At 36.4% G+C, this 13,098-nt stretch overlaps 1 protein-coding gene across 6 annotated transcripts in view; it reads left to right on the top strand.

Moving 5' to 3' along the window:
• LOC113644826 (E3 ubiquitin-protein ligase HECW1) overlaps positions 1 to 13,098 on the top strand; it is an 84,220-nt gene that overhangs the window by 18,742 nt on the left and 52,380 nt on the right. For 5 of the 6 annotated variants that reach the window (XM_047811673.1, XM_047811675.1, XM_027149952.2 and 2 more), the window contains 2 exons: positions 3,081 to 3,175; positions 11,646 to 11,721. In XM_047811673.1, coding sequence (XP_047667629.1) covers positions 3,081 to 3,175; positions 11,646 to 11,721 — 171 coding nt within the window. Of the gene's footprint in view, positions 1 to 3,080; positions 3,176 to 6,483; positions 6,968 to 11,645; positions 11,722 to 13,098 lie in introns of those variants that run through there. The other variant, XM_047811676.1, reaches the window with a different exon arrangement.

Raw genomic sequence — 13,098 nt, 5'->3', positions numbered from 1 at the left:
TATTTTGATTTACATCTCTGATAAGCCACAGTGTAAATAATTCCCGATAGCTTGCCCGTTGCATTAGCCATTAGGACAAAAAACAGCATCTTTTCTTATTAGTCACTGTATAATATTTAAGTTTTAATTCTACTATAAATTTGTTAGCTTAATCGGACATTTTTCTGTCATGGCTCTCCAAGCTACATTGTAGGCTAGGCTAGACTTTTTTTTAATTATTATTAAGTGCTACAAGTGATATCAAGCTACTATTTTCAGACAAAGTTGTATTTTTGTATTAGATGCTTAAAATTATAACATCATATCCAGTAAAGTAAGATAGTGAGCATCAATGCGTCTTGGTTTTTTCAGTGTATTGTGGCATGTTTTAGGGAGGGACCCTTCAAGTGCTCTGGAAGGATTCTGCAATTTTATTCTCTAGTAAAGTCTGACTAGCAAGGCTAGCATCGTTGCTATTTTAAAAAGATGCAGTAATACATATATCATATACAGATAATACAATCTAGCACCATATCTACTAAACCTACAAGCAGAAAGGATTGGCAATGATACAAAAATCCATAATTGCTTTGTCTAGAGAGCCTGGAGACTAAAGTAAAACCTATATTAAGTCAGATTATTGCATTATCATGTCTTCATCTGTGGCAGTTATCTGTTGCCATGAACGTCCTAAGTGCTAACGGTAAATGGTTCAAACAGGAAATTGTTCCTCATTTATCAGGAGACAGTGGGCCAGATGTGAGTTGCTCAGTGAGCAGCTTGTGTGCACAGTGTGCTGTGAATGCTTTTGAAGCCATGGTAATTCCATATGGGGAAGTATTTAGCTTCGTTTAAGCATTTTTAGAAGAATTTTTTGAGACCAAGACATAATCAAAGGCAGCCAGTATAAATGAGCTAGCAAAGCTAAGCCTCTCATCTTACACACATAAAAGACTTCGATATAAGGTTTAAATGTACGAAATCTACAGTACATCACATTAATTGCCATTATTAAATGTCTTATAGTGGATTATTTAGGATTGCTTTGTAACAGATTGGTATAAAGCAGCGAGTCTGGGGCTGAATTCCTTCTTCACTATAGATGTAGTCATGCAGTCTATCAGTGACTGTCAGGTCCTTTTGTTCTATAATAAGGTGCATCTGAAATCCAGCCATGGGCATAATGAATCTGAACAAAGTGGATTAGGTGTCATCTTTTTGGATGACTCTATCAACTTTTTTTTTCCAGTATGCCTTTGGAGGAGAAAGTAAAAGAAGATATACTAATCACACACTAGAATTGAAGTTTGGCATTTTTTAGTTTGATACAAATGGTACCTTTTTAATTAAAAAAAATGTGTTTGTAAAATTTTTATGTTTGATATCTGGAAGAAAAATAATGTAGGACATAGCCTAGCAGGACATGTCCTTAAAGCATATGAGTCTATTAGTTTTATTATTATTACTGTATGCCATCAATTAGACATTGTGATACAGTATAATGGATTGCTTGGTTCCAATTATATAATTGTTAGGCTAAATTTAGTTGTTATATTTTAGCCAACTCATCTAAAATAATGACCAGCCATCATCACATGTTGTACTGTGCAAGTATCTACTGACTTAGTAAGTAGTCCTAGTCACATAAAGTGCAACTGTGCAACCTGGTACAAACAGAGCAGGACAAGACAAACAAGACAGTGCAGAATAAAAAAACATTCATTTTCAATGAGTGTACACTGGTGAATTTTTTACACAAACAGCAATCTCCATCTTCAATGTTTCAATTTTAGGTGCAAGAAAACGAATTGGTTCTTATGTGGAATCCAAAAACACACTGATAAAGTTATTACCATGGCAACCAGTATAGTAGGAACACCTACTGATGACTGGTGACTGCATGTGTAAGCAAAGATTTAAGACAAATTCTGTGAAGTGTAGATGCTTGAAACCCATTTTGAAAACAAACACAAACAAACAAGCAAACAAACAAACAAATAAGTAAGTAAGTAAGTAAGTAAGTAAGTAAGTAAGTAAGTAAGTAAGTAAATAAATAAATAAATAAATAAATAAATAAATAAATAAATAAGAAGTAAATTAATAGTAGGCCCATCTCATCAGTTGAACTCTTATTCTCTTTTATGCTGAACTTAGATCTTTCTAGGTAGGAAATAAATGTTTAGGACCATCTGCAGGCTAAAGCCTCATCTGTTATCTATACTTATTTTCTTACTTAGATCTAAATGTCCACAAGCATGTATAAGTAACATTTATTATTTTACATATTTAATAATTAAGTATTAAATTTACCCACCTTTCTTTTTTTTTTTCAAGTTTACACTTTTCCCTTTTTTTTTTTCCAACCAAGCTACTGATTCTTGCACAAATGCGGGGAAAACAAGTTACCATTTTCTCACTATTCATTTTCTACATTTTTAAACTGGTGACAGGATGTGCAGTCTCATGAATAATTATTTGCTGGATGTCTCCAGGCTAGTAATTGTTTGCGTGATAGATGGGTTGCCAGGTGAAATCAATAGGTTTGCTTGGGATAAGTGCAAATCTGGTAACTTTTTTTTACAGTAGACGGATATTGCTTATATGATACATTGATTAAACATTGGTGTATTTTCTAGTTCTTTTTCTTGTACAGCGAAATATCTGAGCAGTGTGACATCATTGAGATTTTCAGACTCAGACGTAGTCAGTGAATGAAAAATAGTTTGTCACTTTAAATTTAAGAAAGCCAAGTTCTCTTGAGCCTTGTCTTACATATCTGCAGTTAGTCATTTACAGTGTCAATCACTTGTGAAAGCTTGCAATTAGTGGCCATTATGAGTAAAGAATATGACTAGACTGTGCAGTAATAACTACTCTGGCTTCTAGCTGTGTCTCAGTATACTTCTTAGTAAGAAATGTACTTAACTTCAAAATTATGTCTGATTAGTGTCTACATTGTCATTAAATTTATTCATATTCAATTTCATATCTACCAACATGAAGCTGAGGCTTGTGTAGCTGTGAGACTGTTTTGGGTCACTGTTGATGATCCTAACTGTCCTAACAACCAGGCCTTTTGGTTTCTTTCTTTCATCATATAGCTGAGACCAAGATTTGTTTCAAGTATTATCATGGAGTGAGCGGAGCACTGAGAGCCACCACCCCCTGTGTAACAGTCAGAAACCCTTCAGCTATTGTAAGTAAACACACACACACACACACACACACACACACACACACACACACACACACACACACACACACTGTTGACAATGACACTTACATGTATAAAACGTAAAAGATGTCACACAGGTGAATGAGGCTAGTGAGTTTGTGGCAGAAATTCACTAAGCACTAACATGGCTTGATGACGGCTTGGTAACTTGAAGACAGGGTGAAGGGGTTCTATTATTTGTGTCAGACAAGACAGACTATGGATACCTTAAAATGCCCAATTTTTCACAATAGTTCATTTTATTTTTTTATCTCCGCTCTCTCAAAAAGATGAACAAAATAGTAATGTTGGATTGTAGAAGCCAACATTCTGTTTTGCTTATTCTTCTTAGACAAAAATGTATTCATTGCTACTCCTCCCAGGGCTTTCGAGCCACATGCACCAACATCGGATATATTGTAGAGCCTGTTCTGGCTATTACTTTTCTAAGCGATCTGAGTAACACTACTTACGGTACCGGGTCTCAAAGTGGCCTTTTTTTACCATAGATACCCATTATAAAGTTTAGAGGTTTATAACTCTACAAGTTTTCGCATTATCTAAACCAATTTTGGCCAGCTTCTTTAGGGTAATACTCTGGACAAAGTTTTAAATTGGTTTACCTACTGGCCATTTTTTTTTCCTGCAGCCCCACCCCCAAATATATGTAACATTTAAGAAACTTTCCACAACTCAGACATGTGATATATCAAAACACTCAGCACAATGAGGGGGGATTGCGTCATGGGTACTCGTGATGTCACAGGTTTGTATCCACTCTCCTCAAAAGTATTGGCACCCTAGCATACCGGCTGCCATAAATAGTTGCATTTTTGGTAAAAGAGCTCAACCTTTTTCTGCTTGGTTTTCTAATTCTTTGATTTTTATTTGTGCTTCTTTTTTTTAAAAATGATCTTTATTTAGTTTTCCATCATTTTCACAAGAAGCGTAAATAAGGTAGGTCTGTCTGAACCTAGAAATTATTACAGACGCAACACCAAAAATGTAGACAATTTTTCATCACAAGATTTTTAAGTTTCACAAGCATTTACATTATGACTCCTTCATATTTACAGTACCTGCTAACTTGCGTGTATTATCTATGCTGGTATCTTTTATTAGGTGACCATTGTTTATGAAAATTCAGTTCTCATGTCTAACATAAAGTTAAGTCTTTCCATTGAGTAAATTACGTTTACAATTTCAATCTCTAGCTTTTTTGTTGGACGTTCCTTTTTCATCCACTTTCTTATTATGGTCATTTTACTATCTACCAGTAGTATTTTAAGCAGATATTTACTTTACTATTCAAAATGAGGTAAAGGTTTTATCATGATATATGGTATACTGTACCAATAATTATTCTCCCTCCCATTAATTCTCCTAATCTTTCTATGAAATTGCCACATTGCATTCTTTCTTAATTTTATGTAATTGGTGAGCAGCTTTTATTTATTCATGTTATTGGTAAACCTCTATATATCCTCTATATATTTTCTGTTGCCTTTCATTTTGGATTTTTAACCCTGGCCAAGAATTGAACCCAGGCCATTGTGATCCTGCCACTGGACTACCATGAGAGAGAAGAGATTAATAACATCACTAATCACTAATTAATCACTAAAATCATTATATTTTTTTATTTCAAAGCTGTATGAAGCAGAAAAAGAGCATAAATTCTACCAGTTTGTGTGGCTTGTAGTTATTGTTGCAACATTCACATCTATGATGAAGAGGTGGTGAAAGAGTGATATCATCAGCTCACATGCCAGGCTTTTCTTTGTGACTAGAGACTGGTCATTTTCTCTTACAGAGGCAGACTGACATTGAAAGTGTCAACAGTTGTTTTAAACCTTATTATGCACTGTTGAAAGAACTACATTTCACACGTATACAGTAAGTGGGCAGAAAAAACCTTCAGAGGATGATTCTTTATTGCTTCAGCAACAGACCTTATACACTTTATTCTTTAAAGACATTACGCTACTTGCTTTTTTGTTGTTTTTATTTTCTTTATTTTGGCTTTGACTCATGATTATGTAACAACAGGGCACCCAATATTTTGAATACACTCCTGAAGTCATGAGCAGTTTACAGAGTATTTCCTTTCATGTGATATCTATTACTGTTTTGTAGAGGTGACACACACAGAGAGAGAAAACAATATACTGACACTCTCACACACACACACACACACACACACACACACACACACACACACACACACACACACACACACACACACACAGAGAGAGAGAGAGTGATAGGGCAACAGAGGCTCTTCTACAAAAGTTTACACCTCCTACAAACTTGTATTGTACATATTTACACAAATGGAGACATGAAGGCATCTTTTTCCAGAACCCTTAATGTATCATGATGTTCAAAGCTTGGTTTTCTCCATGCAAAAAATAGAAGCCTCTGTGTTTCAGATAGAAGCCTTCCAGATTCTTAATCTGGTGGATAGATAAAGTTTCAAAAAGCTGTCAGATCTTGGACCAGTTCAAAAGATGTGCTTGCGTGCAACTTATCTCGATTTCTACCAGTCACTATTTGAATATGATGGATTCAATTGTGTGTATGATCACACACCCATCCACAGAGTACAGACAATTTAGAGATTCCAATCAGTCAACAAATCATGTTTTTGTACCAGAGAAGGAAACCAGAGTACAAAGAGGAAACCAGAAAATCACAAGGAGAACAGGCAAACTCCACACACACAGCGTGAATATGGAAACCAAATCCACAAGGTTTCAGGCAAACATGCTATTCCCTAGGCTCCCATGTTGCCACACTGAAAGTCTTTAGGATATAAATTATTTAGGCTACAAAGACCACAGACTTTCCCCAATGTGGAGAATACCTGTGAGATATAAGATTATAGGCTCAAATCTAATATCACAAGCAGTGATTCCTGTGTCAGATGCTACATCTGCAGAACATCTGTGAGTCTGAGACTACCTTTGGTAAAAACCCAATTCGTGATGGCTGTTTTTGTTTCAGGCTGTGTCAGCTTATATTGTCACTTCATAATTGATAGATTGAATTCTCTGAAAAATGTTGCACACTGTTCCTAGTTTGCTGCCTTCAGGGCAGCTGTCCATTGTTCTTTCTATAAGATTAATGTGTCACCTTTTATTTGTCATGCTGACCCTCCCTGTTTTTCTCTCTCCTGGCTTACAATGCTTCTCGGTCCCTAAATTAGATTAGAAAGTGGAGTGGTTTTAAAAGTCATGGCAATCAATCACCACATGTGCAGTTTTGTCCTCAGTCAGTACCTGGAATGTTGATGCAAACTCTATCTTTTCCCATTCTAACCTCATTCACACACTTCTTTTGCTCCCTGAAGTTTAAATAGTCAAGACATTGTCCTTTCAATATCATTATGCCTGGTTAGCATCCAGCTGAGAAGAGTTTCCGGGGATAGAGTTACTGTAACCCACTGCTATTGTGCTGCAGCTACCCCAGGAAATGCTGAGCACCCCTGAACCTGATCCCTGTGCCCTTTCTGCGAGCGGTATTTAAAAATAACTGCTGGCGGAAGCAGGCACTGAAAAGTCAGATGTGAAAGAGAACGCAAGAGCCTGGATGACAGGCAAACAGATTCACGCTTTTCCAACTATACACATGCACCCCATTTACACACTCTCTCCAGTGCTGAGTCTGGCGCGAGCTGAATTCGGGCTGATGTCGCCCAGTCAAACCGGAGGCAAAAGGAGTAGGAGGAAGAAGAGTGAGTGCTCTATCACCTGGATGCCTGACTGGGTAAAGGTACATTATCTTGTTAATGTTTTAAAGGGCTTAAATGGGTGGAGAAGATTGGCAAGGTTCAGGTAAGACTGCAGCTTTCATGCAACTTTTTTGCTTGTGATCTGAACAAACTTTTATGCGATTGATGAATCGATAAAGAGCCACATACTTTGGTGTGTTCACTTGCCAGGCTGCTACTTCTGAGGTGATCAGTGCACCCAGTGCTTTTATCTAGCAGTATTATTAATATAATGATTGCAAGTTGGCTTTCTGTTTGTCACAGGATTGACAGTTTGATTAACAGTCACACAACTTTTACATATTTTGTGTGTAGTGTATATTTTTTGGTCAGTTTATGGGAACCTGTGTTCTTTCTACCAAACCTGTCTACCAAAAGTCGCGAGTCTCTAATCTGCAAAGAAGTGTCCATGTGGCATGACTTTTGAGGACATCCGTAAGCAATTATCATGATGAGTGTGTACAGTGCAGTACTGTTTTTTTAATCTTCTGTAACCTTCCAATATAATAAAATGTCCATTTTGTGTACCAATATGCTGCATATTATGAATAACCTACTGCTTTTGAATGTAATATTACAGTTTTCTATTTAAGATACTCATGACAACAATTGTGATGACTATTATGAAGAAACTAAAGAGTGTTTAGCAGGCTTATGTGTGAATACATGTGTATTCTATCCCAAAAATAAGTATGTTTCCCAAAAATAGATGGCATGAGAGAGCAAACCTTTTCACATCTGGTCATGGAAACCTAATAGACCGAGATGTTTTAGCATTGAAACGAGGGAGTGAAAGTGCATACTGTACGTAATCGTGTGTAAAATGCACACCAGGGCTTTTTACTGTCTTTCCATTACATTTTAAGTATGGATGAATAAATAGATGGATGAATGGATGGATGGAAGGCACTTACTGTCCAAGCTAAAAATAATATTTTGAGTGTGTTCCATTCACTCCTCACATGTAGTTCTACTGAGTGCAGTTTTTTCTCCTGAATATTGTCAGCATCATCACTCTGCCCTTTCAGCAAATGGGAAGAAATTGTTTCTGAGAAAAAGGTGTGTTTTTGGGTGTCTGTGTCTAGCACATGCCTGTGCTTTATCTCAATGTAGGCACATTCAGGCAGTATTGTTCTTTTTGTCCTTAAGGATCAAATGACTGAGGTTTTGTTGATGCTGCTGACAGGACAGAGCAGAGTAGCCTTTCTATTGCTGAAGGTGATTCAATGATTCAGTGTTTGAGAAGGAAACGGATGAGGATGATGACAATCTTCTTTAATAAACACAGAGTCTTCGCCGTTAGAATCCTACATAAACAGAAACAAATTATTGTTCCTGGTTTTAATAATCTAGACAAAATCATTTGCCCTAAGGACATGTATATTAATAAGAGTGGGACTGAGTGTACTCCCAGAGTGTGTCTTTGCCTGAATGTGATCTTTTATAGCGCTGGAATATGTATGAGGTGAGCAGTTGAAGGTGGCTGTGTTTGGGTATTTGTATTCCTCCTTATGTGAGACTGTCAGAAGCATGATGTATGCACCAGCAAAGTGCCTTTCTTGCCGAGCAGCTCAGAAATCAGTTAGGGAAAAAATTGGAAGATCCTGATAAACGTGAACAAGCATCAGTGTATCTCAGGTCATCCAGCTTGATAAATAGGTGTATATTTATGTATGGTGTTCTCTGTTGTTGAAATGTGCTGACTCACTGCTGCATTAGGATTTATTCATCATACAGCAAGGTCTGTTTTTCCTTTCTTCCTTACAACCCCCAGCCCCAGCCCCAGCCCCCCCAAAAAAAAACAAAAAAAAAAAACAAACCACACACACACACACACACACACACCCTTTCCATCTCGGTGCAAGTCTAGATTGGAAATCTAGCACACACGAGTTTGTTGCAGGAACAGTAATGGACGCTCATTGTTAGTCCTTCATACAGACAGCTTTTAAACAATTACCCACAGCACAGCTAAGCTCAGATTTAAGATATATGTGCTTTGACTGTACTAAAGCTGCTGCCACTGGATCCATGTCTTTCACTTGACTGTGGGCATACTGTAAATAGTAAATAGAGAAAATCTGTCTTCTCATTATCTTTCCATCACAGTGAGTGAGAGCACAACACCTCTTCACCGTGAGGACAGTGCTATAATAACATGCCTGTTATTATTAATTGGTGAGAATTTGTTTTAAAATGTGTTAAGATGACAAAGGGGTTTTCTTATTTCATGTATAAACATGAACTGTATTTGTATTGGCATACATATAAGTGAATCTGGTTTTAATGAATCTGATGCTAATTTGATAAGGTGATGTTTTATTTTCATTATACTTAGGAGACTGATATCACAGAAGGACATTATTTGATACAGTGGTGCTTCAAAGGAGAAAAATTAAGTTTTACTGTTATTTCCAAAGTCTCAGCTTGGATAGTTGGCCATCTACATGATAAGAAGCACAATGGTGTGTTGCTGGTGATGTTAGGATAAAAAGTGTAGCTTTGGATGCTAATCAATCTCACTGGTGCTACTATCAACAGAAGTAAACAGTAAAAAACATTTTTTTTATAAAGCTTATCATGACAGTCATTCAGGGTGGACTTTTTCCTTTAATTCTGAATAGTTTATACCACATTCTGGGAATTTATTATCATTATCATGGTGATTCCATTCAATCATTATGCACATGATTGCATCATTTAACTTATCACTTATCACCTCATCTATAACCAATCTGCCATGTCAGCTTAATTCTGTTTCAATGAATTCAACAGAAAGCCCATGGACTCTGTTTATCTCCAATCGAGCTGATTCTATGGCTCGGATTTCAGGCTCCAGCAGATTATTTTAGTCTGTCTCTACATTTGAGTAATCTGTGAAATGTCTGGTGTTGCTGTGCATCTGTGCCATTTGAGGGAAGTCTGTTTTGTTTAATGGTCAATGGAACTGGATTTGCATCTCATTTTGGTGCCAATGGACCAAACACCTGCTCTTCATTCACCATTTCCCCCCTCAGTGCTTACTGAGCTTTTATATCTCTTGGACCCTTTTTTGTATACTAGTTTGTACAAGGGCTATCAACAGCTTTAAAGAGGATTTGAGGAAGATAGCATCTTGTCTGCTATTCAGGTTTTCCTTTATGAATATGTAATTTTCTATTCAAAAGGAACAGGGTATACTGGCTGTAAGGTACAGTGTGGTGTCAATGCAAATAGATTGATTTAACCCGTAAAAATGATTATTAATGCTGTTAAACTTTAGAAATGGTGAATTTCTAAATGTAAACTTTAGAAATGGTGAAATTAAATTAAATTGTTAATTAAATGGTATTAAAGTTGTGCAAATACATTACTGATGATAATGTGAAAACATGAAGGATCTTGCAAAATAATAAGGTTTAAAATAGTGAGTCTCCTTTTATGTACATTTCTACAAACTCTCATGTACATTTTTTTTTTTCAGTATAACAGGTTAGATATGACATTATATAGATACCATTTTTTCATGTGTAAAGGCAAACCAAGTATTAATGAATTAGTTTATTAATAAACAATCCCAGTGTGTGAATATGAAAGAGGGGCTGTAAAAGAGTTTTCTTTATATATACCATTGCATGGCAGTCAGTGGTAGGTAGTGGTTGCCCAAACAGTTAAGGCCCTGGGTTGTTGATTGGAGGGTTGGGGTTTGAGCCCCAGCACTTCCAAGCTACCAGCGTTGGGCCCTTGAGCAAGGCCCTTAACCCTCTCTGCGCTGAATCATGGCTATCCCTGTGCTCTGACCCTAAACTCCAAAGTTGAGATATGTGAAGAAAGAATTTCACTGTGCTGTAATGTATATGTGACTATAAAAGCTTCTATAGTATATTACCAAAGTATACACTCATGTTTGCACTCTTAGATTACATTTTTTCCCCAAGCTTTTTTGATCCAAGCTCCTGACAGCTATCAATCAGAATTAGTAGGCATATTAATATAATATTTTCTTGAAGTATATTAATTTTTCTCTACCTACACTGCATATCATGCCACTTATGCATCTGTTCTTTGAAATCACATAGACTAAATTGTCCATACACAAGACACACATCAAATTCAACATACACACACACACACACACACACACACACACACACACATTTCAAAATTAAACCCTTAATTTAGTAAATAACACCATATTAAAATAATTCAGCATGATTTAGCTCCATTCATTTGAACACAAATTGAAACATCCAGAATTTGTTTTTTATTATGTGAAGTTCCAATAATATGTAGACTTGGCCAGATCCTGTCCATGTTTGTATATTAGAATGAAAACTTAGTCTACCCATCATGAGCACACTACTCTGAGACAGTCTTGTCTATGTTATTCCTGAAAGCCGGGCCAGTGCAGGCGTAATGAATAATGCAAGGTACTCATCTAACCTGCCAGAATGGTGTATTAGCACTGTAGCACAGAAGTGGAATAATGGAGGGAAAGTGGATGGAGGAAAAGTGCCAAGAGTCTTTAAAATAGCCTGCTCGAGTCTGGTCCTTTCCTCACAAACACCTCACTGCCTCTTTATTATTTGATCAGCTGTCTTAATACTTTCAGTTCTTTTCGGTTTATATTTGATATCTGCACCTTAGTGCAAGTTAACCTAGATTTATGAAATAAAGGAATAAAGGACTTTCTTTATGTAGGTCTTGAAGCCTGTGATGACTCAGGATGTCACTCAGAGTCTCGGCAACAGGAGGCTCATCAGTTTCTCCCTGTCAGGTAGGTTAACACACCTTTTATTTAACCGTTGTAAAAAATAATCATAATTGAATTAGAATTGATATACATGAATACACTGTGATGCAAGCTTAAATCTAAGATAAATATTGTGATAACTTTAGAAACTGAGAGAGAGAGAGAGAGAGAGAGAGAGAGCATGAAAAAAAATTTTTGCATTCGTTGGCAAACGCAGGCAAAGGAACTTGAAAATCACAACAAGGCAAAGGTCAGACACTTGAAAATTCGGCCAAGAAAAAAACACTCAGTACTCTGATTGGCAAGACTTCGCAAATGTGTTGGTTTAAACAAATATGTGCAAGGAAACTTTGAGAGAACTGCATTAGCACTGAGGAGATGCTGGAGGAAAGGGTAGTATTCAGACCCTTTTTTGTTGTTTTTTTCACACCTGCCCTGCTCCAGTAGGTGACTGAAAGCTTGTGCATTCTCTTCTACATGGAAACACACTGAGCTAAAATTAGACAGTTTATTCTTGGGTTTTTAATGTATTTACCTGCTTTTGGATGCATAAAATGCAAGCTTCAGCATATGATTAAATAGTTTTCTACTTATCCGAGGTTCAGATTTTACTGATAAATGTTCAAAACACTTCATTAATTTTGGATTTGTATCAATTTACAGTCTCGCCAGGATTTTGTAGATTTTTTTATTTTAATTGTGATTTTTGTTTTGTGATTTAATGCAACTTTCAAAGTTTTTTGTGCTTTTTTAACAAATACTTCGATTGATGAAACTGCAAGTACAAGATTCTTCACTTACCACATGTGCGACAATTACTTTCTATGATAGACATTGTGCATTGTGATAATATCATACAGACTCTTGGCCCGAATTTGTAGAAAAATTGCAGCAATTTTAAAAAAAAATGCAGAAAGGACTGTGGAGGTTGTTTGACTTTTCATTCATTTCTGAGATAACAAACTTATGCGATCCTGGAGCTACTGAAATTACAGTAGGGGCTTTGGAGAACATCAGCATAAGTTTGGTCAGTTTAAATTCACAATTATTCCAAAATGGATTAAATTCATTATCTTCCTCAATATTTTACAATCAATACCACAGAGAACCCCAAGAATCTGAAATATTTGCTAATTTAATTAAAAAAAAAAAAAAAAAAAAAAAAAAACACACATAACTATCCACAGCCATTGTCTACAAGCCTGGTACACCTATTTTTGGGCAATTTCTCCCATTTAAAGAAGCAGGACATCTCAAGCTCTATCAGGTTAGATGGGACCAATCAGTGAACAGCCATTTTCAGATCTCTCCAGAAACGCTTATGGTCAAGTCTGTGCTCTGGTTGGGCCACTCAAGGACATTCAAGGAGTTCCCTTAGCCACTCCTTTGTTTTGCACTCCT

The sequence above is a fragment of the Tachysurus fulvidraco genome, chromosome 3 (assembly GCF_022655615.1).
Source record: "Tachysurus fulvidraco isolate hzauxx_2018 chromosome 3, HZAU_PFXX_2.0, whole genome shotgun sequence".
Classification (NCBI taxonomy): domain Eukaryota; kingdom Metazoa; phylum Chordata; class Actinopteri; order Siluriformes; family Bagridae; genus Tachysurus; species Tachysurus fulvidraco.
This window is presented reverse-complemented; position numbering and strand designations above follow the sequence as displayed.